Source organism: Leishmania mexicana, chromosome 10 (genome assembly GCF_000234665.1).
Source record: "Leishmania mexicana MHOM/GT/2001/U1103 complete genome, chromosome 10".
Classification (NCBI taxonomy): domain Eukaryota; phylum Euglenozoa; class Kinetoplastea; order Trypanosomatida; family Trypanosomatidae; genus Leishmania; species Leishmania mexicana.
Genome location: NC_018314.1, coordinates 484,063 through 509,594, shown reverse-complemented (window position 1 = coordinate 509,594; position 25,532 = coordinate 484,063). Strand labels below are relative to the sequence as shown.

Sequence of the window (25,532 nt, the reverse complement as noted above, 5' to 3'; positions counted from 1 at the left end):
GTCCATATGGGGGAGAGAGAGCAAAGAGAGACGAGGATGCAGTCACTTGTTCAGTGGGGTAGGGAGAAGGGGGTCATGCGCTGGGGCATAAACAACACTGCCTTCTCTGGATGTGCCCACTTCAGCGACGTGCAGCCTCATGAGATGCAACGGTCCCAAGCAAAGGACATGCGCAAAAACAAGACAGAGCATTGAAGAAGGTTGCATATACGAAACGAGAGTACAAGAACGAAAGAGAGAGAGGCGGTGGCGTAGTGCAGGGTCTCCAGGTGCCTGCAGTGCCGGTGCCGCATCATGAGCGCTGTCAAGCACGTTAACAACAAAGAAAAAACTATAGATGTGTATATGGGAGTGTGTATGTGTGGTGCACTAGAATAAGCGGTACAGCAAACACACGTAGAAGGAGAAAAAAAGAGGAAATTAAGAGGAAATTAAGAGGCCACGACACGCACACACACATGCATGGTGCCCATATCGCATCGCCGACGACTATTGCTGCCCCTCTGAATCTGGCAGCGATTTGGGTTGGGGCTTGACGTGTGCGTTCGGCGTTGCGTGAAACTTGTTGAGCCACTTCTGGAAGATGGACAGGGCCTCGACATCCTTCGGGTCGATCGGGTCGCAGATGCGGGTGCCGGGAATGAGCACAATCACTAGCGGGATGGCGATGAGCGGCGTGATGAAGTGGCCGACGATGAGCAGCCAGCGCAGGTTGCTGAAGTCGCACGGCGGGCTGGAAGAGAGAGGCCACACGGTTTCCATCAGAATCGCGCCAATTGTCGACGACGTCGATGCACCCATGTTGCTGAAGCTCGCCAAAATCGCAAACATCGTGCTCTCGCACCCCTTCGGACAGAGGCGCGAGATGAGCATGTTCAATGGCATGAAGTTCAGCATGTAGCACACCTCGTACACGATAGCATCACCCATGATGTACATGGCGTGGTCCGGGATGCCGATGTACAAGTTCCAGCGCTCCACAATGATGATGTCAAAGACGCTCGCGAGGACCTGGACAAGGGTGGTGCAGATTAGCGTGACGCGGTAGCTCTGCTTCGAGAAGACGCGCGCAAACAGGTACACACCAAACACGCCGGCAGCGTTGCCAATGACGGCGCCGACGGTGTTGTAGAAGGTCTGAGAGAAGTGTGGCCCGTCCGGCAGACAGCTGGCATCCGACATGTAGAAGTTGTCCGTCCCGCCTGAGATGAGGATGTAGGACACCTGCTGGAACCACCCGAAGAAGTTGGCCTTCATGATCGTCATAGGGATGCAGAGGAAGCCGGTCGCGCACAGGATAACCGAGATGCCGACGCAGCCGTAGAGCAGTTGGTAGGTTGTACCCATGATGTTGAGCACCGTGAGCGCAATGACGCCGGCCGTCATGATGACGCCGTAGACGGCAACGGAGATGTTGCGAGAGATGGTCTCCTTGTTCACTCCAAAGATGCCGCACATGCAGCTGGTCTCGGCAAAGGCGTACTCGACCACGTCATCATCAAGCTCACCAAAGTTCACCAGCTCCCTGTCGCTGTTCTGCGGGGAAGACTCGTGATACGGCACGGTGGACTTCCTCTTGCTCTTGTCCGTGGTGATGTCGTGCATTCCCACGCCTCCCTTCATCGGCTCCGAGTCCATCGCCTGCATCTGGGCCTCCTGTTTCAGAAAAAAGATGTAGTCCTCCTTGCGTTCGACCAGGTTCTTCTTCTCGCCATACCAGTTGAAGATGAAAAAGCAAACGCAGAAGGCCTGCAGACCAGCGGAGAGGAAAATGCCGATGGTGGGGCGGCCCGAGTCGGAAAGCGGTCCTTGAATGGCCGACGCGATGATCGCACCCACCATGATAAGCGCCCAGATCCACGAGATCAGGTCGGCACCAGGAATGGGGTGGCGCTTGATAAGGCGGCTGTAGTGACCCTCCGACAGCACATCGATGTTTGCAATGCAGAAGACGGAGATGAAAATCATAGCACCCGCGATGCCAGCGCTCGACGGCTTGAACGGCAGAACGCCGTACACGATAGCGCACGCCGCACCGGCAATACATGACAAGGCCATGTACCACCGCTTCGTGTAGCCGAAGAAGGCAAACGCGTCACTCAAGATGGCCGTCAGCGGCTTGATGGAGAAGCCCAAGGAGCCAATGCCGGAGATGCGCTGGTACACCGCCGTGGTGACGCCGTACTTCTTCATGAACATGGCGTACCTGGAAGAGTTGAGCAGCGTCCTCGCCAGACCTTTGCTGAGAATGTACACAATGCCAAGTGACATCACACACTTCGGCCCAAACGGCACCACTGCTGTTCCAAAGATCGGGAGGTGGCGCATGAACGGGGAAGCGTCGAAGAGCGCGGCGGTGTCCGGGTGCACGTAGCCCTTGTCCTGCTCCCCCAGCTGCTCCTCGGGCGGCGTTGCGTAAGGCACGTCATCGCCGCTGACAACGTTTCCGGTCTGCTGACCAACGGTCATGGTCGCTTGGTGTGTCTTTCTGGAGGAGTGGGCGTACAAAGGCGCCAGGTGGTGAGAGAAGAGGGGAGCGGGCAAACACTTCAGTTGCAGTCGTGCCAGGCGAGTGGGTGGATGGAAACGTGGATGAGTCTCAGCGAAAGAAAAGCAAAAGGGTGGGCAGTGTGTTCGTGTGTTTGCCGTTTTATCTGTCAGGGAACAAAGGGGGGAGCAGGTTTCCGCAGAGGGGAAAAAAGAAGATGCAAGGCGCACGTTGAGGGAGTGAGAAAGTTTCAAAAAAGGAAAAGGATCATACCGGCAGCAGCAGCGTAGACGGGGAGAGCGAAGCGTGAATGTAGCTGCGCATTTAGCTCACGTGCGCACCGTGTAGCCATGCTGCACACTCGAAGGTGCATCATATCACGGTCGAAACAAATGAAAGAGGTGGCCTACTCGGGACACGGGCAGTTGACCCACGTCCTCGACTCGTCGAGAAGGTGTGCAAGCTCATGCGCACATGTGGAAGCGTTTGCCCGAAGACAAACAGACTAGACAAAATTAGCACGCATCTGTTTCTGCGCTGTTCTTTGGTGGTATATCACTGGGTTTCATTAAGGCTCTCAGGGGGGAAAAGAAAGCACTTGGGAGTCACGAAGGGCAACAGTTTCCGCAACATGTCAGACAACGCTCGGTTGCTTTGTCCTCTCTTCACACAGCTGCGCCGTCATTGCCTGAAGTCCTTTCTCGTCAGAGAGACGCGAACACCTGCCTCTCAACCCTCACACGGCTTCCTTGCCCTGCTCTCCCCTGGAAATAATTGCTTACAGGAGAAAAACACGGGTTTTCTTTTCGTAGGACTGTTTCCTTTTTGCTCTCATTTTTAAAAGAAGTGCACCGCAACGAAGAGTCTTGCCCATCATACGAGAGTACATCAGAGCAAAACGGGGCGCCCACACACAAAGAGTCAACTGGAGTGTAAGAAGCGAATGACCAAAGCAAGTAAAATGATGTATATCATTATCTATGTCTTTCAACTGTCCAGACATCTTTGGGCGAAAGGAGAGGGGAGGGTACGTGCGCAAATGAATGATGGCCTGCTGATGTTTTTCTTTTCCGAATGCAGCTTTCCAGCGACAAACGGGATGGGAAGATTAAGAAAGGAAACAGAGAGAGACATGGAAAGAGCTGAACAGGAAAAGAATATATAGACCAGCAAAGAAGCTACGAAGAGGACGAGTAGGAAGCGAAAGAGGAAGGGCTCACTGCACGTCTTACGATTCCTCGTTATTCGCATTCCTGCTGCCTCATCATGGGTTGAGGTTTGGGGTTATCCTCATTTTTTTCGATGGGAATGCAGCGCTGCGAGCTACAAAAAAATTAACAACACACAGAAAGCAAAGAAACGCGCTACGCTAAAAACGCTCAAAAAACACGTACATGCACACACACACGCACGCAAGAGCTAACAGTTGCCAACCAAAAAAAAGACGAAGATGAGGCATGAACGGAGAAACAAATGAGTCAAAACAAACAAGTCAGTGAGTTACATTGAAATACATGAACAAGAGACCGAAGCAACGTCCTTTACAGCGACTGAGGGAGGGAGAGAGGCAGTGGAATAAAAGGAGATCAGTCAAACTTGCACAATGAAAGTCGCACTTCTGGGAAAAGGTGTGTGTGTGTGCGTGTGATTAAAGCGCGTGCACAGCTGCGTGTCTGTTTTAGGTGCGTGTGAGCGTGGACGACTGTTAATGTACCTTAATTCATAATACGGCAAGAAACACAAGCACACATACACACACATCCTCACAGACAGCAGAAAGCACACACATGCGACGATTTCAATTTGACATGAAGCAAAGGGGAGAAAAAGAAGGTGTCTGGCGAGCAGCGGGGCTTTGCAAATAGTTCAGCACCAGAAACTAAGAAGTGAGACCAGCAAAAAGAAGGGGGAAAATGTGCTCCTCACGACGTAAACATTTAACTGCCACTTTCAGGAGCGCACGCAAAGAAAATCTACATGGCAGGGGCACTAGCACCCTGGGCGAAGAACATGGCCGAGATAACGGCTGTGATCACGAGAGTAAACACCCAGCCACCGTACATCTTCAGCACCATGCGCCAGCGGATGTTCAGGAAGCCAACATCGACGATGCTGACGGCGATGACACCGCCAGTGATGCAGTGAGTGGACGAGACAGGAATGCCGTAGCCGGAGGCAAACGACACAACGAGCGCGGCCGCCAGCTCCGCAGAGAAGCCGCGGCTCGGCGTGATGACAGTCAGATCCTCACCCATCAGACGCATCAGCCGGATACCGAAGGTGGAAAGACCCAAAACAAGGCCGGCACCACCGAGGCACAGCACCCAGATCGGAACAGAGGAGCTCTTCTCCACACCGCCCGTCTGGTACACCTGGTAGATGGCGGCAAGCGGGCCGACGGCGTTACTCACGTCGCTCGCACCGTGGGCAAAGGAGGCGCAGATGGCGGTGAACACCTGCAGGTAGCGAAACACGCGCTCGGCACGCCATTCGTACTGCTGGACCTGAAGGCCGCTGGAGCCAGTCACCTGGCGCTCCTCCGATTGCTCTGAGTCGGAGGCCTCCGATTGGCTGACAACGTCGCCAGTGACCTCACGAGCCTTGCGCATGTCATCGTCGTTGAGCGATTTGCGCTGAGTCGATCCCTCCGTCGTGCTCGGACGCTCGTCAGACGCAGCAAGGACATGCACCTCGTCACGAGCAACCAAGCGCTTCAGAAGGGGAATGAAGGCACACGAGAGCACGCCAGCGCCGGCGCCAATGCACGCAGCCACCCAGGCAGCTTTGCCCACCGACCACTGGAGGCGCTTCGACGCACCCTTGAAGAGCACAAAGAAAGACTCCAGGAAGAAGGCAACGGCCACAACAATGGGCAGGGTATACATCGCGCGCTTCACACAGTTCTTAGGGCGAAGCACCAGGAAGCGAACCAGACTGTAGATGATAGCCGATACAGCGCCGGTGAGCGCAGGCGAGATGAACCAGGAGGCGACAATCGGGGCCACACCGCTGAAGAACGGGAAGTCGTCCTTCCTCTTCGCCCAGCTCACCGCACCACCGCCGCCGTAGACCAGCGCGAAGCCGATCACGCCACCGCAGATGCTGTGGGTCGACGACACGGGAAGACGCAGCCACGTGGCAATCGCCAGCCAGCAGAAGGCGGCACCACAGGCGCAAAGCATACCGTACATGAAGACATATGGCTGCTTCGCGAAATCCTTGGGGTCGGCAACCCCACTGGAGATGGTCGACGTCACCTCACCACCGAGCGCCACCGCGCCACCAAATTCGCAAACAGAGGCTACGATGACAATCTGCGTGAGGGTGAGAATGCGCGCGCCATACGTGGTACCAAAGGCGTTGGCCAAATCGTTCATGCCCACACCGGCGCCGGTGAGGAACGAAACGAAGCCACCCACGATGACGATCCACAAATAGGGGTTGACATTCGCCATTTTCGTGGTGCTGGCGCTAATCTGTTTAGGTTCCCGAAAAGGTGGACGGAGAAGAGGAGCTTGGAGCGGAAGAGGAGTCGAGAGGATGAAGAGTGTGAATGACAAATGAATACAGCCGTTTAGCCTTGGTTCAGCTGAAGAGGATGGCGGGGAGGGGAAAAGTGAATGAGTACGTGTCAGAAGAGCACAAAGCAGAGCACTAAAGAAAAGATGGCGAGACGACCGAAAACAGTAGAGAGAGAACTTTAAAAGTAAGAAAAAGAGTTATCAAGCGAAACACTCAGGGTGCTAAAAAAGGAGAGACAGGACAGGAGAGTGAAGAGAACGGCAGCTTTTGGAGCTGAGTATCGATGGAAACTGTTGATGCGCGTGTTGCCCAGTCGAGGAGAACAGGAGGCGGTGATAGAAGAGACGCGCGCATCCGTTGTGGTGCATCATTCACGCATAGGTGAAGAGCAGGGTGAGAACGAGAGAGAGAAGGTTCACAAGGGGGAGGTTTATGACCGCATTTTTCGTCACAGACAAGTAGTGCGAGAGAGAGGGAGCGGAACAAGGTCGAAAAACATGAGATGCCAGAAGTTCCTCTGGCTCGGTTGATGTTCACGGAAGTGAGACGGCTTCAGGTGAAGGGCAGCGACCTCACCACGAGCCACAGTGCCTCCCTTCACCCTTCCTTCACAAACAGTTGTGGGCGGCACACTCGAGACACTCTCGGAAACAGAACAAAGAACGGCCTCGGCAGCACACCTGCGAGAGGGCAAGGGATCTGGGGAAGGAAGAAAGCAGCTCACGACAGCTTAGCGCTATCTAAGTGCCGGCTATGTCAGTAGTGACTGTTTCGTTTCTTTCAACCTCTTTGTTCTGCACCATTTTGTTCGCCTCTGTGCGCAAGGGGTGACACCATGTTGCCGTGCCTGCCCTTCCCTTTCTGTCTCCTCTTATTCGGTCTTGTCCGCGATTCGTCCAGCCGCGGCAGTGCCCTAGAGTAGTCGAGAGGGGGAGCATGAAGGAACAGGCAGGCGCAAAGAAGAGAGCGTGCTCCGTTAAGTCACCGCAGAATAATAGTGCCTCACACGCAGAGAGACAGAGAAAGAGCGATGAACGCGAGTCATCACAGCAACAAAAGTAGATGCGGACAAAAGTGTATGTACCAAGTGCCAAAACACAGTCATGAGCAAACACAGAGCGAACCTTTCTTTCTCTTTTTAGCGTGTCCCCATTCTGCTATAGCACATGATTGGACCTCCACTCTACACCCCCCGCCGCCCATCACAGAGTCCCCACCGCGTGGGGCCAAGCAGCAGCAGACCAGTGCGACAGCAGTGCCGACTCAGACATCGCAGCACAGCCTCTGCCTCACACTCTACCCGCCCCTGCCTCGCAGGCCGGGTCGCCTCACAGCCGCTCCCATGGTGCCGGGACCCGCCTCATGCGCCATCCCTCCAGGTGGCTCAGGCGCCACCACACCTGCAGGCAGTGTCAGGGCGGGGTGAGAGGCGTGCGAGTGGCGTTGACACCTTGCCCATGATACGGATGGCACAAGCGTGTTCGCTGTCACAGGCCGCTCCAACGCAACGCCATCCACCACCTCACCGCCGACATCAGCAGCCACACATCGCCCTGACATGCCCAACGGCGTGGGTGATTGTCACTGGCACAACCAGGGGTGGCTTGACATCGAAAGGGGTTAAGAGGACGCCTGGCTCCCCCACGCAGAGTGAGGGTGCTGAACGCTGACACCACACACTGAGAGGTGTCCCCACATCATCATGGCGAAGAGACGGAACGAAAAAGAAAAGAAAGACAAGAAGAGCCTACCTTTCGAGTTTGCACCAATACTCAATAGTGGAGGATGATGGGGAAGGGGTAACACAGAAAAGTAGAGAGAAGGCTATGCTGCGGAAAGAAACTACGCATAAAAAAGCAGATACACATACACACATACACACACTGCTGCCTAGAAGTGCAGGTTGTCGATGAGAGATCCATGACCCTCAAACGGGTAGTCAATGGTGATGCGGCCTTCGTACGCGTCTCCTAACCCGCTGTACAAGTCACACCGGCCGTCCTCGCGCATGACGATGCCGGAGGCGAAAACGCAGTCCTCGAGGAAGGGTAGCTTCGCCGGGCAGGTTGGATAGCACGACTTTGTTCCAATAACGTGCTCGGTGTCCAGCTGGCGGGTCTCAGCGTCAAAGACGAAGGAAATATTGATGTATACCATAAGCGGCTCCCCAGATGGCTTCGTGTCGTTGTACGCGAAGTGGCCAATGCAGCCAATTTTACCGCTCGATAGCAGATACGCCTGGTTGACGCCACCCCACGTCCCTGGCTTGATAAAATCGATTGCCTTCGCTGCTGCAATCACCTCCGTTGTTAGGTGTTCAATGGTGTCGACCGTGGAGAATCCCACGTACACTTCCTCCTTCGTTCGAACACGCGAGAAGATGCCGAGACGGCCATCTTGGAGCGGAACCACGCGGATATCCTTCATGTAGTCAGGACCTGTCGTGAAGTAGTTCAACTCCACCGGCGTGCCGCGGTAGAAGTAGCCGTAGTAGCTGAGGATTTCGTTCCCGTTCTTTCGAACGCGCGTGCCGCCGAAAATCATCTCCCTCTTCACATTTTGAATGTACGGGTCCTCCAGCTCCCAGCTGAGCTCCGGCACCGCCGTGAACTCATCCTTGCCCGTCTCCTCGAAGAGGCGCACATGTGAAGCGGCCCAAATATCGCGCTTTTCAACGCGGCCGTAGATGTGCATCTTGCCCTTGTAGAAGAATGGGACGGAGCAGTTGTACACGTCATAGCCGTCAACACCTCTGAAAGTGAGCAGCACGCTCTCGTAGACACGCTTGTTAGCCTCGAAGGATGCCTTGAGAGCCTTCAACGACATCTGCAAACTCTGCACTAGAGAGAAGTGTGTATGGTGGAAGAGAGGACAACAAGTACGTAACTGTGTACGTATGCATGTACATGCACGAGCGTAATGGCAAGTCGAGACAGCGGAATAGACTCACAGTAGTGGTGATTGGACAGACCGCGGACGCAGTGAGGACGAAGAGGGGGGAGGTGGCAAGTGCGTGGAACGACAGAAGCAAGAAGTCCACCAAAAAAAGAGAGGGGAGAGAGGCAAAGAAGGCCCGGCAGTGACTAAAAGGAAAGGTAGAAGAAGCTGAGAGGGAGGGAGTGGATTCTGGGTCCGGGCTTGCCTGCCGTAGTGTTGAAATAACGCGTACGTGGACACCTCTGAGCGCAGAGGAGCGCGCAAAGTTTTTTGTAAAAGGCGCCAGCAGGAGAAAGACGAAAAAGCGTGTGCCAGATAAACACAGAGAGAAGGAGAGCTCAATGTTGGTGCCGACATCTGCGTGGCTGACATTTGGAGAGTGAACGAGCGGGTTTAGGAGTGGCTGCGTGTGCCGTTGAGCTCATTCACCCTTCACAAGGGGCGTGTACTGCATCGCTGCAACGAAACCGCGTACATCCTGCGTGCATGTGCCATATGCATCGGGCTGTAGAGGAGGACGATCCGTGAGAAACTTCCTCTTAGCAACACATGCGCAGAGGTGGGAATGAAGTACATAACACAACCTCTTGTAAGTGTGTCCGTATGTTGGCTGCTCCCCTCTTCCACCATATATCTCCCTGCGTTGTTCGAAATGAATTCATTCAGTGGAAGAATCGTAAGAGTCGATCAGCGCGTGTGTGCGCCTTCGTTTGTTTGCGTTTTGTGCGTGGCTGAGTCGATGTGTGCGTGTGTGTATGTCTGGACTTCGAGATGGGAAATAAAAATGGGCGATCCAGAGATACCCAGAGAGAGAAATACGCACACTGGTACACAGACCACACAGAGACAGGCAGAGTGGGAGGGAGGGAGAGCTAGCTCAACGAAAATGCGGATGGACAAGAAATACGGGCATCGCATCAAAAGCAAATCAGGAAGAAAACAGAAAGAGAGCGACAGAGCAAGACGGAGCTGACGAAGAAAAACAGAAGACACATGCACGCAGGGAAAGGAAGCACACAGAAGCGCGCAACATCGCTCACAGCAGCATACACGGAGGGAGAAAAGAGACGGGCTCAGGCAGAGATGGAGACCAGCAAAAAAGATACGACAGAACAACAGGCCGCGCACACATACATATACAGACACACAGATACGCACCCAGGTACACAGAGACACACCAGTACACACACACGTGTATAGAGAAGCGAAATAAAAGACGGCTCACCGCAACTGTGTGTACAAGTGTGCTCGTGGTGTCCATTTTGGCTGTACGTCGAAAGGAAAAGAAAGCGGACGAACGAGATAGAAGGGAAAAGGTGTAAAGTTGGAAACGCATCACTCCGTCACATGCGCTTTGCCTCGACTGCAACAACGAATGATGATGAGGGTGTGCATGAACTACACCGCCACCCACAAGCACACACACACACATAGTTGGTACGAACGTCCTTGGCGAATCGTCTTGTGGTAGCTTCAACCTGATGCAACGCCGCCTCCACAGCCTCAGAAGAGGCACTACACGAACCGCAACAACAACCTGGTCGTATACCCTCATGCTTTCCGGAAAGAAAAGCAGGACCCCTCAAAGAGTCGCCGTTTGTGGCATGTCCATCTCGCCCTGCTCTCGCTGAAGTAAGGGCGTGTGCTGCAGCTTCGGAGAGATGTATAGGGTGAGGTGGTGACGCGCACCGCCACAGACATCCAAGTACTCACCAACTCTCTGCTTACGGCTGCGCTCACTCCCGCACGAGAACAAAAAACCAAAGCCTCACCTTTTCGTGCGTTTTTGCCTCGTTGAGAGCGAAGACGTGTGGGTAGGTTTGTTTGGGTTTGTGTTTGTGGGTGGTTGTCTTTGAGCGAAGATCAGAGGTGCGCACACGGGTGTGTGTACGATTGGGCCCTACTAAAATTAGATATAGAGCAAGAGAGCGAGCACACACGCATAGACACACATGTAAAGCTGTCTCAATGGAAAGAAGCAAGAGGAAGGGGAAGTCGCGAGCACGCCATTGAGCACAAATAAAAGTCCGTGCGGGGATCTCTATGTCAACAGTGAACCAGAAGCAAAAGAGAGACAAGAGGAAGAAAGAGAGTACGTACACGTCACCTGCAGTGAAGCATTCTTCGGTGAGTCTGGGAGCGTGTACGTGAGTTTGTGTATCTTGGCCCGTTTGTATGTGTGTGTGTGTGTGTGTGTTCGGGTGGACGGGTGGGTGAGAGGATGCTCAAAACGAGAGCTGATCAACAACTGCACCATACCCCTCGAATGGGTAGTCAATCGTGATGCGACCCTCACAGGTGTCGCCCAACCCGCTGTACAGGTCGCACTTGCCATCCGCACGCATCACAATACCAGAGGAAAAGGCGCAGTCTATGAGCTTCTCTGTCTTGACGGGGTAATCCGGGTAGCAGCTACGGGTGCCAATGATGCGTTCCATCTCTGCTTGCTTCGTCTCAGGGTCCAGAACAAAGGAGTAGTTCAGATACACCGACGTCGGGCGGTCCTTTTCGTCCTTGCTGTTGTAGCTGTAGTGTGCGATGCACCCAACCTTGCCGGAGGTGAGAAGATACGCCTGATTCACGCCGCCCCAAGCACCGGGGTGAAGGACATTAAGCGGCTCTGCCTCATTAATCACCTTTTGTGTCAACTCGCTCAGGTCGTTGATGACGGTGAAGCCGATGCAGGTGTAGACATCCGTCTTGGGGCGGGAAAAAACGCCTATGCTGCCATTCGCCAGCTCCACACAGCGAATATCCTTCATGTTGTCGGGACCTGTCGTGAAGTAGAGACCCTGCTCGATCCCACCACGGAAAAAGTCGCAGTAGTAGCTTAAGAGGCGGTCGCTAACCTTGCGAACGCGCGTGCCGCCGAAGAGGGCTTCACCTTTCACCTTCGACACGAAGGGGTCCTCCAACAACCACGTCATCCCATCCGGCACCGCCGTGAACTCATCCTTGCCCGTCTCCTCGAAGAGGCGCACATGTGAAGCGGCCCAAATATCGCGCTTTTCAACGCGCCCGTAGATGTGCGTCTTGCCCTTGTAGAAGAATGGGACGGAGCAGTTGTACACGTCATAGCCGTCAGCACCTCTGAAAGTGAGCAGCACGCTCTCGTAGACACGCTTGTTAGCCTCGAAGTCCTTCTTGGCCTCACGAACCACCTGGGGTGAGCTCATCTTGCCGGTTGACTCAAATGTGGGTATGCGTGAAAGGGAGAGTGGGCAATGGGAACGGCTTCGACGATCTTGACGCGCCGGAAGGGAGAGAAGGGGGGCGATACACGTTAGTACAAACGGTAGCTAACGAAGAAAAAAGGGGAAAACATGCACAGAGGAAAGGGAAAAAGAGAGATGAGACCTATGCAAGTTTATGTATGGTTGATTGTCTTGGATGATGTATGTGTTTGCCCAACGCTACGAAAGCAGGGATCCGCGGAACCGCCCAAGGGAAGCACGGGAGATACCGAGACGTGAAAGTGAGATGAAAGAAGAGAGGGTGTGAGATGAGGGAAGCGATTATGCACAGGGTGTATGCGGGTATGCGCGCGGGTGTGGGTGTATGTAGGCGTGACCTGAATCGGCTCCCTGGCGGGCTGTCACCGCCAATGAAGCGATATAGGGTACAAGTGTGGAAGAGAGACAAGGGAGCAGTGGTGGTACACGTGGCGGAGAGGAGAGGGAGGCGTGAAGGTGGGTGTGTGGCACGCAAGAGCCGTCACCCAGTGCAGTCCTGTGAGTGAGCAATTGAGACATCACACGCTCACATAATGAGTTGAGGCAGAATGAGCACGCAAGCCTGCCTGGAGGAGCCATTGGTGTTCCACCACCGCGGCGACGAGCAGAGGGTGGACACAAAAAAACATGCACACTTGAAAGTTGGAAAAAGGGGGGGCAGCAATTTCACTCAAGAAGAGGAAGGAGTAGCTATACTCAGCCGGCCTTACGAAGAGCTAGAAGAAAAGAAAACGCCACACCCGCACAAAGACAGAAACACGGCAGAGAAAAGGGAGAAATACGGAGCAATCAAGAGAGTGCTGAAGGGGGGAGGCCGATGAAGCCATCCAATGCCGCTGAGGGAGAGGGAGGGAGAGACAAGCACACATACAAACGCCGTCAATGCAAACGAAGAGAAGGAAAGAGGCTCAGCGAGATAAGAAGGGCGGAATGCTCACCGGCTTCTGTGTCCCGCACCTCTAAAACACCAAATCATTCACAAGGGTGCCGTACCCCTTAAACGGATATTCAATGGTGATGCGGCCCTCGTGGGTGTCACCAAGACCGCTGTACAGATCGCACTTGCCGTCCTCGCGCATGACGATGCCGGAGGGGAACGCGCAGTCGGCAACGCGTGGCGACTTTGATGGGCAGTCGGGAAAGCAGTCCTTCGTCCCGATTAGCTGAAAGTCGTGTGTATCGTTCGTTTTCGGGTCGTAGACAAAGGATGTGATGCAGCACACGTTGCGCTGCTCCCAGTTCGCGTCCTTGTCAAGGTAGCCGTGGTGGCAGATGCAGCCTACCTTACCGTTGGAGAGCAGATACGCCTGGTTGACGCCGCCCCAAGCGTCCAGGAAGGGGCTGTTATTGATGGGCTTCGCCTCAGCAATCACCTCACGCGTAACCTCATTAAGAGAGTTAACGGTGGTGAAGCCGATCAGACAGGAGCTCGTCGTCTTGTGATGGGAGAAGATGCCGATGGTGCCGTCGGCGAGTTGCACAGTCCGGATGTTCCTCATGAGATCAGGCCCCGTGGTGTAATATGTGAGTAGCTGTGGCATGCCATGGTAAAAGTCGCAGAAGTAGCCCGTCACATCACCGCCGCTTTTGATGACTTGAGTGCCGCCGAAAAACAGGCTGCTCTGCACCTTTGAAACGAAGGGATCCTCCAACTGGTATGTGAACTGGTCCGGAACGACAGTGTATTCATCCTTCCCCGTCTCCACAAACAGGCGCACCCGCGAATCCGACCACCTCTCCCGCCGCTCAAATCGGCCAAAGAGGTGACGCTTGCCCTTATACTGAAACAGGAGAGAGCAGTTGTACACGTCATATCCGTCAACGCCCTTGAACGTGAGGAGAGAGCTCTCGTAAATATTCTTGCTCGCCTCAAAGGCAAGACGCATCTCTTTGAAGGACATGCTGCTGCTCCTCGGAAGCGACCGAGAGCAGAGGAAAGAGACACAATGAGAGTGAGCTAAGTCGTCGAGGAGGGTCTGTCACCAGCGAAACCTGGAGAATGAAAAATCGAAGAGAACAGCGTGTCGAAGTGCGCGCGTGTGTGTATGCATGCGCGTACATGTGAGTGTGTACTGATCGCTGAGCTGCTAAGTATCAAACACAGACGAACGCACGAGCAGGAGGAGGACAAAAAAGTATAATCGGTTCAACGAGCAGCAGAAAACTTGAAGCGGCACCGACATAAAGAAGAAAGACAAAGGAGAGAAAAAAACTCTCACTTCCCCGCTCTCCCATACCGCACGATCGGACCTCCACCCTACACCCCCCGCCGCCCATCACAGAGTCCCCACTGCGTGGGGCCAAGCAGCAGCAGACCAGTGCGACAGCAGTGCCGACTCAGGCATCGCAGCACAGCCTCTGCCTCACACTCTACCCGCCCCTGCCTCGCAGGCCGGGTCGCCTCACAGCCGCTCCCATGGTGCCGGGACCCGCCTCATGCGCCACCCCTCCAGGTGGCTCAGGCGCCACCACACCTGCAGGCAGTGTCAGGGCGGGGTGAGAGGCGTGCGAGTGGCGTTGACACCTTGCCCATGATACGGATGGCACAAGCGTGTTCGCTGTCACAGGCCGCTCCAACGCAACGCCATCCACCACCTCACCGCCGACATCAGCAGCCACACATCGCCCTGACATGCCCAACGGCGTGGGTGATTGTCACTGGCACAACCAGGGGTGGCTTGACATCGAAAGGGGTTAAGAGGACGCCTGGCTCCCCCCCACGCAGAGTGAGGGTGCTGAGCCCTGACACCACACACTGAGAGGTGTATCCCTACGTCAGCAGAGAGCGGAAAAGACAGGGGAAAGGGGGGCCTCAGGGTCAACCAGGCGAAGCAAGCAAGAGTGCGGGGTGAGCAGAGGGAGGAAAAAGAAGGACGAGAGTGGCAGAAGAAACAAATAGACGTGTGCGCCTGCACCGCCCTGCACTGCTGCGCTTTTCTTTTTGTGATGGTGGTGACATGCGCATCACATCTGTGCGCCACGTTCCAACATATCACAATCAACGCTGCAATGAGTGACCGGGGTGTTGCGCGACTGCCTACCTGAGTTTCAGCCCCCCCCCCCTCCCTCCTCCTCGGCCACCTGCCCGAACGCACGAGCACAGAGAGCGATCACAAAGAGGAAGCCATGGGAAAGTTCAAGTCGCCAATGATGGTGCCATGGACCTTAAACGGGTAGTCAATGGTGATGCGGCCCTCGCGACTGTCGCCGACGCCACTGTAGAGATCCGCCCTGCCATCGCTGCGCATTACGATGCCGGAGGCGAAAACGCAGTCCGCTAAAAAGGGAACCTTGGGCTCGCACGGTGGGTAGCAACTCTTTGTGCCGATAATCTTTGCATCTGCAATCGCTCGGCTCTGGGGGTCGAGCACGAAAGAGTAGTTCACGTAGACCCTCTGCGGCTGCTGCTGCTCATCCGTGTCCTCATAGCTGTAGTGTCCAATACAGCCAACCTTGCCGCTGGAGAGGAGGTATGCCTGATTGACGCCACCCCACGTGTTCTCGGACAGGATGTCGAGCGGCGGTGCCTTGGCAATCACCTCGGCGCCGAGCTCGTCGATGGAGTTTAGGATCACAAAGCCGATAGAGGCCCTGCATCCTACTCGTGGCCGTGAAAAGACCCCGAGACGGCCGTCCTGCAGCTGCAGAACGCGAATGTCCTTCATGCAGTCGGGGCCTGTTGTAAAGTACGTCAGCTCATCTGGCGTGCCGCGGTAGAAGTAGCCGTAGTAAGAGCTGATCTCCTGTTTGTCCTTCCGCACATGTGTGCCGCCGAAAATCATCTCGTTGTTGATTTTCGCAACGTACGGATCCTCTAACTGGAAATAGAAGCCGGGGACGACGGTGAACTCATCCTTGCCCGTCTCCTCGAAGAGGCGCACATGTGAAGCGGCCCAAATATCGCGCTTTTCAACGCGGCCGTAGATGTGCATCTTGCCCTTGTAGAAGAATGGGACGGAGCAGTTGTACACGTCATAGCCGTCAACACCTCTGAAAGTGAGCAGCACGCTCTCGTAGACACGCTTGTTAGCCTCGAAGGATGCCTTCGTTTGTTTCATTCTCTAGCGCTCTCTTCAGTGAGTGGGCAGCCAGGGGTCGGCGGAGTTGGTGGTACTCTCCACGGAATACCAAGGATAAGACTTGGAAGTCCTTGTGCGCAGAGCGGTCACAGTGAGGGAAGCAGAAGGACACATGTGTATAGAGTGTGAGAGGATGGAGGAGGAGAAAATACAGCACGAGAGGGTGGAACGACACGCAAAAAAAAAGGTGGCAGGCACGTCAGCGACGAAAAATGTCCGCACAATATCACAGGCCACATAGAAAAGGCACGCCCACATCGTGAGAGAGAGAGCGTGGGCAACGGAAAAAGGAAGAGAGGGTTGAAGAAGGAAACGAGAATCGAGGAGCTACGCACCTTCGCACCAAAGGCGACACGCACATGGGAAAGGAAGGGGGCACACTGGCGGTATGACCATCGAAAGATCCATGGCCGCTGGGAAGTGGAAAGCAAACGAGCAAGCCAGATTTAGAGAGGCACACACACACATGGGCATCAGCCCGCGGCGGCTGCGATTGCGAGGAGGTGCGAGAGGCAAAGTGCAGCAAATTGTAACGCTGCAGAGGGAAACGCAAAATGAAAAGGCCAGTTCAGCATCCACACCACATATCGCACGACTAACCTTCCTCGACGATACCGACGGATACACCGAGGCTACTGCCCCCTCTCCCCCTGAGTCCGCTACTGCGCGACGCATGCAATGAGAGGTGAGGAAGATGAAACTACTTTGTTTATACTTGTCGTTGCCTCCTTGATCCTCAACTTCTTTTTTGCGTTCCTGATGTGGAGAGAGAGATACGGTGTGTTACACTACGCGCCCGCAAGCAACGGAAACCACTAACGTTGCGAGTAACAATTTTGGGGGAGAGTTGGGGTTGTTGGTCGTCAACACGGAGAGAAAAGGAGGGGAAAAACAACCGACACCAACGGAGAGAGTCGAAAGATAGCCTCCAACGCAGCTGCTGCAGTGACTCACACAGACTCCGTGTTACTGTCCACGCTCGGCATTCCTTTTTCTGCTCTCTTCTTACTCCCTGTCTTTTTGGACAAGAGGAAGCGATGATTCTCCATCGGTTGAAGAAGACAGGCAAGCAGACAGAGGAAGAGGAGGCGCAGTGGTGTGTCTTCCCTCACACGCATTCGCGCCGGCCTTCTCTTTCTTGTGGGCATGTTGGCTAAAAAAGTATCGATCTGAGTCTCTACAATTCTGCATAGCTGAGTGGGTGAGCGTGGGTGAAGTGGCTCTGGCAAAGGTACAGGCGCACCAAAGAAGCAACAAAACACGTCCTGCTATGTCGGCAACAAAAAAAGGTGCCCACAAAGTTGCTTGCAACATATCAATCGGAGATGAGGGAGAAAAACAAGAGAAGCACATTTTTCTTTCGGCTTGCCCATTCTGCTATAGCACATGATTGGACCTCCACTCTACACCCCCCGCCGCCCATCACAGAGTCCCCACCGCGTGGGGCCAAGCAGCAGCAGACCAGTGCGACAGCAGTGCCGACTCAGGCATCGCAGCACAGCCTCTGCCTCACACTCTACCCGCCCCTGCCTCGCAGGCCGGGTCGCCTCACAGCCGCTCCCATGGTGCCGGGACCCGCCTCATGCGCCACCCCTCCAGGTGGCTCAGGCGCCACCACACCTGCAGGCAGTGTCAGGGCGGGGTGAGAGGCGTGCGAGTGGCGTTGACACCTTGCCCATGATACGGATGGCACAAGCGTGTTCGCTGTCACAGGCCGCTCCAACGCAACGCCATCCACCACCTCACCGCCGACATCAGCAGCCACACATCGCCCTGACATGCCCAACGGCGTGGGTGATTGTCACTGGCATCGTCAGAAGCGGCCCGGTATTGGCAGGTATAGGGGCTAAGAGGACGCCTGGCTTTCCCCCACGCAGAGTGGGGGTACTCAACCCTGACAACACGCTGAGGTGTCCCCTGTCATCAGCGACGTTGAGCAACCGAAGGAGAATAAAAAGGAGAAAACAATCAACGGCTGTTCATCAAGGCAGTGCATCGCTAAATGGAAAAGAGGCAGGCGGTGGCAGTGGCAGTGGCGGTGGCGAAAGGAGAAGCGAAACAGAACGAAAGGAAAAGAGAGGCGAAAGAAAACAGGGAAAACCTTCATTCTCCCTCCTCTCTCGCCCTTTTCGGCACAACGCAAGCACAAGCAAGCACGCGTGTACACACACACCTTACACTATACGCAGTGAAGAAGAAGCGGAAGATTAGGATCGAGCGAAAGAAAGGTATTTAGAGACGAAGCACAGTCGCACAGTAGTTCGAAACTGAAGGGATCTGTATGTACTTTCTTTCGTCAAAAAGTCACTGCAGCTGTACATCCACCGTCTGCTTTCTCCCTGCCTCTGCCATATTCAGCAGACGGCAACCTTCTTTTTCTCTCAAATTCCGTCGTCTCGTAATGCTGATAACTGTTTTCCTTCCCCTCCACTTCCTCTCTCCTTTTTCGTTTTTACTTCTCTGTTCTGCCTTTCTTCCAGCGCACACGCCGTCTCTCTTGCTCACTCTCTGTCTGCAGCACACACAAACACGCGCGTGTACAAACGCACAAGTCCCTCCTCCGGCGTGTGTGTGTTCAAGCACGAGCATGCCCTGATGTCTATACCGCAGGTTGTATATAAAAAAAGAACTCGGTAGTCCATCTGGCACAATCGCTGGGGTGGAGTATGGAGTAATGAATCAACAACACGTCGGTACCGAAACAGCGAGAGAAAAGAAGCATGAGGAGAAGCAACAACGGCTCCAGTATCCACGGCAAGCATGAATGAAATACATGAAAAATAGAACCGGTTTGGCGACGGACAAAAGCTGATGTTGTGCATGCTTCTCTTGTGTAGTCTTCTCATTGTGATGCACGCACGCACACACGTAGACGCACACGCATAGGCGTCGGCGCCTCGCTAACATCTTCACTAGTGTGGTGTCATTGATGAAGGTCTCGTGCTGTCAAATGGCAAGCAAAACAAAGGCGAGCGGGTTGACATGAAAAAGAAGCAACAACTGGCTATCCTCTCAGTCTCTCTTCATTGTTGTCTCATTCCCACATGTCTCTTCCTTCTGCACTTGTCTGTGTGTAGCATATCATTGCTGCCTCTACCCACGCACGCGCACATGCATGAATGTAGGCACAGACATAGACATACGAGTGTCGGTGCTTGTAGGTGTGCGGGAGGAGACGAGCAGTGACGCTCATGTGTGTGCATGTGTCGAAATGAATCACTGTGAGGAAGTGAGAGAGACAGCAAACCACAACAAAAAGGAAAGCAAACAAAGCACTGCTCCTCTTTCCCTTTCAGATGGACGCCTCCTTCCGTGCTACTGACGAGACTGCCCTTTTTTTTGATTTTGTTTCTGCCCATTTCACCATTTTTCTATTCGCATTTCATGTTGCACCTGTGGTAGCTGGGGGAGAGAACAGTCACGGAGACGCGCGGAAGCAAAACGCACCAAGAAAAGGGGAAGGCTGGATGAGGCACCAAACAGCAACCAGCCCTTCACCCAACACACAAGCAGCTTTTTTTAAGTCTCCATTCTGCTATAGCGCGAGAAGCGGACTCCACTCTACCACCACCACCCCCGCCGCCCATCACAGAGTCCCCACCGCGTGGGGCCAAGCAGCAGCAGACCAGTGCGACAGCAGTGCCGACTCAGGCATCGCAGCACAGCCTCTGCCTCACACTCTACCCGCCCCTGCCTCGCAGGCCGGGTCGCCTCACAGCCGCTCCCATGGTGCCGGGACCCGCCTCATGCGCCATCCCTCCAGGTGGCTCAGGCGCCACCACACCTGCAGGCAGTGTCAGGGCGGGGTGAGAGGCGTGCGAGTGGCGTTGACACCTTGCCCATGATACGGATGGCACAAGCGTGTTCGCTGTCACAGGCCGCTCCAACGCAACGCCATCCACCACCTCACCGCCGACATCAGCAGCCACACATCGCCCTGACATGCCCAACGGCGTGGGTGATTGTCACTGGCACAACCAGGGGTGGCTTGACATCGAAAGGGGTTAAGAGGACGCCTGGCTCCCCCACGCAGAGTGAGGGTGCTGAACGCTGACACCACACACTGAGAGGTGTCCCCACATCATCATGGCGAAGAGACGGAACGAAAAAGAAAAGAAAGACAAGAAGAGCCTACCTTTCGAGTTTGCACCAATACTCAATAGTGGAGGATGATGGGGAAGGGGTAACACAGAAAAGTAGAGAGAAGGCTATGCTGCGGAAAGAAACTACGCATAAAAAAGCAGATACACATACACACATACACACACTGCTGCCTAGAAGTGCAGGTTGTCGATGAGAGATCCATGACCCTCAAACGGGTAGTCAATGGTGATGCGGCCTTCGTACGCGTCTCCTAACCCGCTGTACAAGTCACACCGGCCGTCCTCGCGCATGACGATGCCAGAACTGAAAGCGCAGTCGAGAAGTTTGTCAACCTTCGGGGAACACTTTGGGTAGCAACCCTTGGTCCCGATAATTCTCGCGTCCTCAACCTCACGAAGGTATGGGTTCAGGACGAAGGCGTAGTTGGTGTACACTGTGATCTCATTGCCGTCCTCGTCTTTGTCGATGTAACTGTAATGACTGATGCAACCCACTTTATCGGAGCTCAGCAGGTACGCCTGATTCACACCGCCCCAGGCGCCGGTGTGAATGACATTGAGAGGCGGGGCCTCCTCGATAACTGTGGGTGTCAGCTCCATCATGTTGTTGATCACCGTGAAGCCAATAAAGGCGTGCGCTGCCGTCTTTGGTCGCGAAAAGACGCCAATCTTGTTGTTGGCCAGCTCGACGAGGCGAATATCCTTCATGTTGTCGGGTCCCGTCGTGAAGTAGCTCAGGTTCCCCGCATTGCCGCGAAAGAAGTCGCAGTAGTAGGTGAAGACGCGGCTGTTCGTTTTCCGGATATGTGTCCCACCGAGGAACATCTCATTATTGACATTTGAGACGAACGGATCCTCAAGCTGCCACACCATGTTGCCAGGCACCAGAGAGAATTCATCCTTGTCCGTCTCCACAAATAGCCGTACATACGAGTTGGCCCACTCAGACCGCTTCTCCACACGACCAAAGATGTGCGTTCGGCCCCCGTACTTGAAGGGTGCAGAGCAATTGTACACATCCATCCCATCCACACCCTTGAAGGTGAGGAGAGCCTTCTCGTAAATGTGCTGGTCGCAGTTCTTCTCGAACTCCAACTTCTCCTCCTTGACCTTCTCGAATGTGCTCATCTTTTTTTGTGGGCCTAAAAGGGGAGAGGAATAAGGAAATTCGGTGCGGGTGATAAGGAGGATGCAGGCGAGTGTTATGATTGTGTGTGTGTGTTCCGATCGCTTCTTCACCGCCGATCACTCCTTTAGGTCTTGAGGAAGGAGCTGCTTAGGAAGTGAACGAGACGCAAACGAAAAAAAGAGTTGCCGGTGGTTTTCTCAAGGGCCTCCTCGACTCCACGTCTGGAATCTGCTAAGAGACTCCTGTGTTTTGCTCGTGTGAGTTTCCGTACACTTGCAAACGACCTTGAAAAGTCTTCTGCTATTGACGGAGAGCTGAAACAAGCGACCAAGCAAGGTCAGCAGAAAAGAGGCGAAGTGAATGCCTTAAATGACGGCACGACAGAGAAAAGGGCAACATCCGAAAATGAGAGAAAAACTTGATGGCATACAAAACGTCCTAGTCGGGGAGGTCGAGCTGACTCCTCTATCTCCAACAGACTCATTCAACTGAGGCGTACCCGACTTTCTGCCGGAGATACAACTTGGCTGCACGCGGGAGTGCAAATGAAATAAACACGGTTCCGTGACGCATAACCAATATCTCTCGGGTGTTTGAGGCACGAGAATTTTTTTTCCGCTTCTTCCTGCATCCTTGGTGGTTTTGCGAGGAGACGAATCAGCAGGCTAGGCCGTCCGCAGGTAAGCGGGTGCGTGAAAAAAAGGCATCTACAAATAGTAGCACCAGTGTATTTGCTTTCCTCCAGTCGCAGCTGTCCGGGGGGCTTCTCCACGCACTGCTGTTTCGGAAACCCGTATTGAAAAAAAAGGGAAAGAAATATAAGAAAAACAAACACAAATGAAGGGAAGAAAGGGAAGCATTCAGCTCGCTAGCGTGAGAAAGAGATGAAGCATGAACAAGAGAAATGGCACGACTGGGGAGCAAAGGAAAAGAGCGAAACTGAAGAAGAAACGAGCAAAAAAAAAGAAAAAAAACCGGGCTAGTGCATCTTCTGTGCGTGAAAGGGAAACAGGGAAGAGAACAAGAGCGATTGGAAGAAACGCGTCCCAGCGAATGAGGCAGAAAGCAGAGCAGAGTGTTTCGCAAAATGACTGAAAACGCCGCAGCCTTCTTCACAACGGGTTCATTGGAAGCTGTCCACGCAGCTGGTTCGAGAAGGGAAAAAACGCTGTTTCCTTCCCACCTTCCCTTCACCTTGTATTCCTCCCCGTGTCAGCTTTTCGTGGAAATAGGTGCGTGCACTTTCTCTTACGTGCATGCCCTTGAGAAGAATGAAAGGAGAATGATACCAAAACATAGGCGCGACGCACTCCAATCCACGCTCCCAACACTTCTTGACTGGCGAGTTCCCTATTTCTGTGGAGGCGTACACCGATCTGGTATCCCTCCACTCGCGCCCGCGATACCTCTCGCGCTGCCACAGCCATCAGTGAGAATCCTGTTTCTTTCAAGTCCTCATCGGGCTACACTATACACGAACAGGTAGACCTACGCATCCCCCCTTTCCGCCACCCAAGGGGGTGGGTGGAGGAAAAGCAAAATGTTTGCAACGACTCAGCTCCTCGGGGTCTGAAACGAGACGAGGAACACAATGGAGGTGAAGGGAAGTGCCTGGTGAAGCATGTCATTCGCACGGCGGAGAGAGCGTTCACTCACTCCTCATCACCATATCGTTTTGCGATCCGCCCTCCTTCTTTCGGTCCTGTCGAAAGCTTTGTAAAAAGAAAAAGCATGTTGTAGCTGTGGTTGTCGCTGCCGCAGGTGATAGCAACGACTCTCAAAGCGTCTCAGAAGGCGACATCGCTTACGATCTTGCCGTATCCTTCAAAAGGGTAGTCGATAACTATGTACCCCTCGGCAACGTCCCCAATGCCGCTGTACAGGTTGCACTTGCCATCATTGCGCATTTCGATACCAGACACGAAGGCGCAATCGGCCAAGTGCGGTAGTTTTGGTTCGCACGGTGGGAAGCACCCTTTGGTTCCGATGATTTTGAAGTTGTACACCTCGTAGGTTGCAGGGTCGAACACAAAGGATGTGCAAGCGTAAATGCGGAGCTGAATCCCATCCTTCTGATCGAGGAGGTAACCGTGATGAGATATGCATCCCAGTAAGCCGGATGAGAGCAAGTACACCTGGCTCGGGCCTCCCCAGGCGTCTCCAAATGGGCGGTGGTTGATCAATTTTGCTGAGTTGATCACCTCCACGGTAAGGTCCTCTACCTTATCGATAGTAGTAAAGCCGGTCAGGCATGAACCCTCTGTGCGAAAATGTGTGAAGATGCCGATCTTGCCGTCAGCCAGCTCAACGAGACGAATGTCTTTCATTTTTGAAGGACCAGAAGAGAAGTACTTGAGATTGAAGGGTGTCCCGTGGTAGAATTCGCACCGGTAATCGGACACCTTGCCGCCGTTCTTCGTGACATGGGTGCCGCCAAAGACCATTTCACCGTGAATCTTCACTACAAACGGATCTTCCAAGTTGTACGTGATGGATGCTGGGTGCCGCCGGTATCGGTTCTCACCTACTTTTTCGAACAGTATGCTGTTTGAGTGAACCCACTCATCCTTCTTCTCCACACGGCCAAAGATGTATGTTTTGCCATCGTAGGTGAAGGGGATAGAGCAGTTGTACACGTCGTACCCATTGACTCCATCGAACGACAAGATCGCTTTGCCATAGATCTTCTTTTCGCGCTCAAACGCCTCCTTGGCGGGAATCAGTGAGCACGGCTTTGTGTTGAGAAGCCCCATGCCGCCAACTCGTGGTTGTCGTCGCTTGTGTATGTATGTGTATGTGTTTTGTATGTGTTTTGGTTTCTTGATATATATTTTTTTTTCTTTTGATGGTGTTGCACACGTCCCCCTCAATAAGGGATATCGTTGTAAGAAAAAAAAAATACGAAAAAATAAAAAACGCATTTTGAAACAAAGTAGAAAACATTGTAGAAACGGGGAGAAATCAAGGAGAGAAAATTCTCGAAATGGAGAGAAACCAGCTTAATCACCATCCGCTGAAACTTCGGAAAATGCATAGAGAACAACCAGCTAGCCATCAAAGGAGAGGCGCCGCCCCGTCCCTTTTTCATCCTTGGACAAGAGCTTCACGCTACTAATAAAGCGAACGATGCTGTGTTCGGTAATTCGGAGGTGGTTCCTGATTCGCTTCAGATCGCAACAAATAGAGCCACAGTTGCAGCAGTATATTGCAGTATTTCGTTTTTAGTTTCTCGTTGGCGAATCACAGGCATGTGCTTCACGGAAAGAAAAGGCGTGGAGGGATACACTCACGCGAAACGATAAAACCAGTGACGCATACACAAAAAAACAGAAAATCTCGCTTGGCATTTCACGCAGTCCAACAAATAAAAAGTGCAGGGAGAAACTGAGTTGCATGCCTTGTATGAAATAGCAACACAGGCCAGTATTGACTGCACAGAGCAAAGGCCTTCTGCAAAAAAAAAATCACACTTGCACTACTTCCTGGCTTGAGCACCAAACCATACAGAATCAATAAGTGAAAAGGGCTGATTTGTATTCTTTTCTCAATGTGTACATTCTGCTATAGCGCGAGAAGCGGACTCCACTCTACCCTCCGCCCATCACAGAGTCCCCACCGCGTAGGGCCAAGCAGCAGCAGACCAGTGCGACAGCAGTGCCGACTCAGGCATCGCAGCACAGCCTCTGCCTCACACTCTACCCGCCCCTGCCTCGCAGGCCGGGTCGCCTCACAGCCGCTCCCATGGTGCCGGGACCCGCCTCATGCGCCACCCCTCCAGGTGGCTCAGGCGCCACCACACCTGCAGGCAGTGTCAGGGCGGGGTGAGAGGCGTGCGAGTGGCGTTGACACCTTGCCCATGATACGGATGGCACAAGCGTGTTCGCTGTCACAGGCCGCTCCAACGCAACGCCATCCACCACCTCACCGCCGACATCAGCAGCCACACATCGCCCTGACATGCCCAACGGCGTGGGTGATTGTCACTGGCACAACCAGGGGTGGCTTGACATCGAAAGGGGTTAAGAGGACGCCTGGCTCCCC

At 53.9% G+C, this 25,532-nt stretch overlaps 8 protein-coding genes across 8 annotated transcripts; all 8 read right to left on the bottom strand.

Annotated features, from left to right (window-relative positions):
- Positions 1-489: 489 nt before the first annotated feature.
- On the bottom strand, positions 490-2,469 carry LMXM_10_1310 (putative pteridine transporter; the record flags this gene model as incomplete). The annotated part of the gene is made up of 1 exon (XM_003872923.1): positions 490-2,469. The coding sequence occupies one exon, from the start codon at positions 2,467-2,469 to the stop codon at positions 490-492; it is 1,980 nt and encodes a 659-aa protein (XP_003872972.1).
- A 1,992-nt stretch (positions 2,470-4,461) lies between these two features.
- LMXM_10_1300 (phosphate-Repressible Phosphate Permease-like protein) lies at positions 4,462-5,943 on the bottom strand (the record flags this gene model as incomplete). The annotated part of the gene is made up of 1 exon (XM_003872922.1): positions 4,462-5,943. The coding sequence occupies one exon, from the start codon at positions 5,941-5,943 to the stop codon at positions 4,462-4,464; it is 1,482 nt and encodes a 493-aa protein (XP_003872971.1).
- A 1,957-nt stretch (positions 5,944-7,900) lies between these two features.
- On the bottom strand, positions 7,901-8,836 carry LMXM_10_1290 (conserved hypothetical protein; the record flags this gene model as incomplete). Its single annotated transcript, XM_003872921.1, has 1 exon — positions 7,901-8,836. The coding sequence occupies one exon, from the start codon at positions 8,834-8,836 to the stop codon at positions 7,901-7,903; it is 936 nt and encodes a 311-aa protein (XP_003872970.1).
- A 2,336-nt stretch (positions 8,837-11,172) lies between these two features.
- On the bottom strand, positions 11,173-12,123 carry LMXM_10_1280 (conserved hypothetical protein; the record flags this gene model as incomplete). Its single annotated transcript, XM_003872920.1, has 1 exon — positions 11,173-12,123. One exon carries the CDS (start codon positions 12,121-12,123, stop codon positions 11,173-11,175), a length of 951 nt encoding a protein of 316 aa, XP_003872969.1.
- Positions 12,124-13,139: 1,016 nt separating this feature from the next.
- On the bottom strand, positions 13,140-14,081 carry LMXM_10_1270 (conserved hypothetical protein; the record flags this gene model as incomplete). Its single annotated transcript, XM_003872919.1, has 1 exon — positions 13,140-14,081. The coding sequence occupies one exon, from the start codon at positions 14,079-14,081 to the stop codon at positions 13,140-13,142; it is 942 nt and encodes a 313-aa protein (XP_003872968.1).
- Positions 14,082-15,290: 1,209 nt separating this feature from the next.
- LMXM_10_1260 (conserved hypothetical protein) lies at positions 15,291-16,238 on the bottom strand (the record flags this gene model as incomplete). The annotated part of the gene is made up of 1 exon (XM_003872918.1): positions 15,291-16,238. The coding sequence occupies one exon, from the start codon at positions 16,236-16,238 to the stop codon at positions 15,291-15,293; it is 948 nt and encodes a 315-aa protein (XP_003872967.1).
- Positions 16,239-20,533: 4,295 nt separating this feature from the next.
- On the bottom strand, positions 20,534-21,490 carry LMXM_10_1250 (conserved hypothetical protein; the record flags this gene model as incomplete). The annotated part of the gene is made up of 1 exon (XM_003872917.1): positions 20,534-21,490. One exon carries the CDS (start codon positions 21,488-21,490, stop codon positions 20,534-20,536), a length of 957 nt encoding a protein of 318 aa, XP_003872966.1.
- Positions 21,491-23,278: 1,788 nt separating this feature from the next.
- Positions 23,279-24,244, bottom strand: LMXM_10_1240 (conserved hypothetical protein; the record flags this gene model as incomplete). Its single annotated transcript, XM_003872916.1, has 1 exon — positions 23,279-24,244. One exon carries the CDS (start codon positions 24,242-24,244, stop codon positions 23,279-23,281), a length of 966 nt encoding a protein of 321 aa, XP_003872965.1.
- Between the last annotated feature and the right edge of the window lie 1,288 nt (positions 24,245-25,532).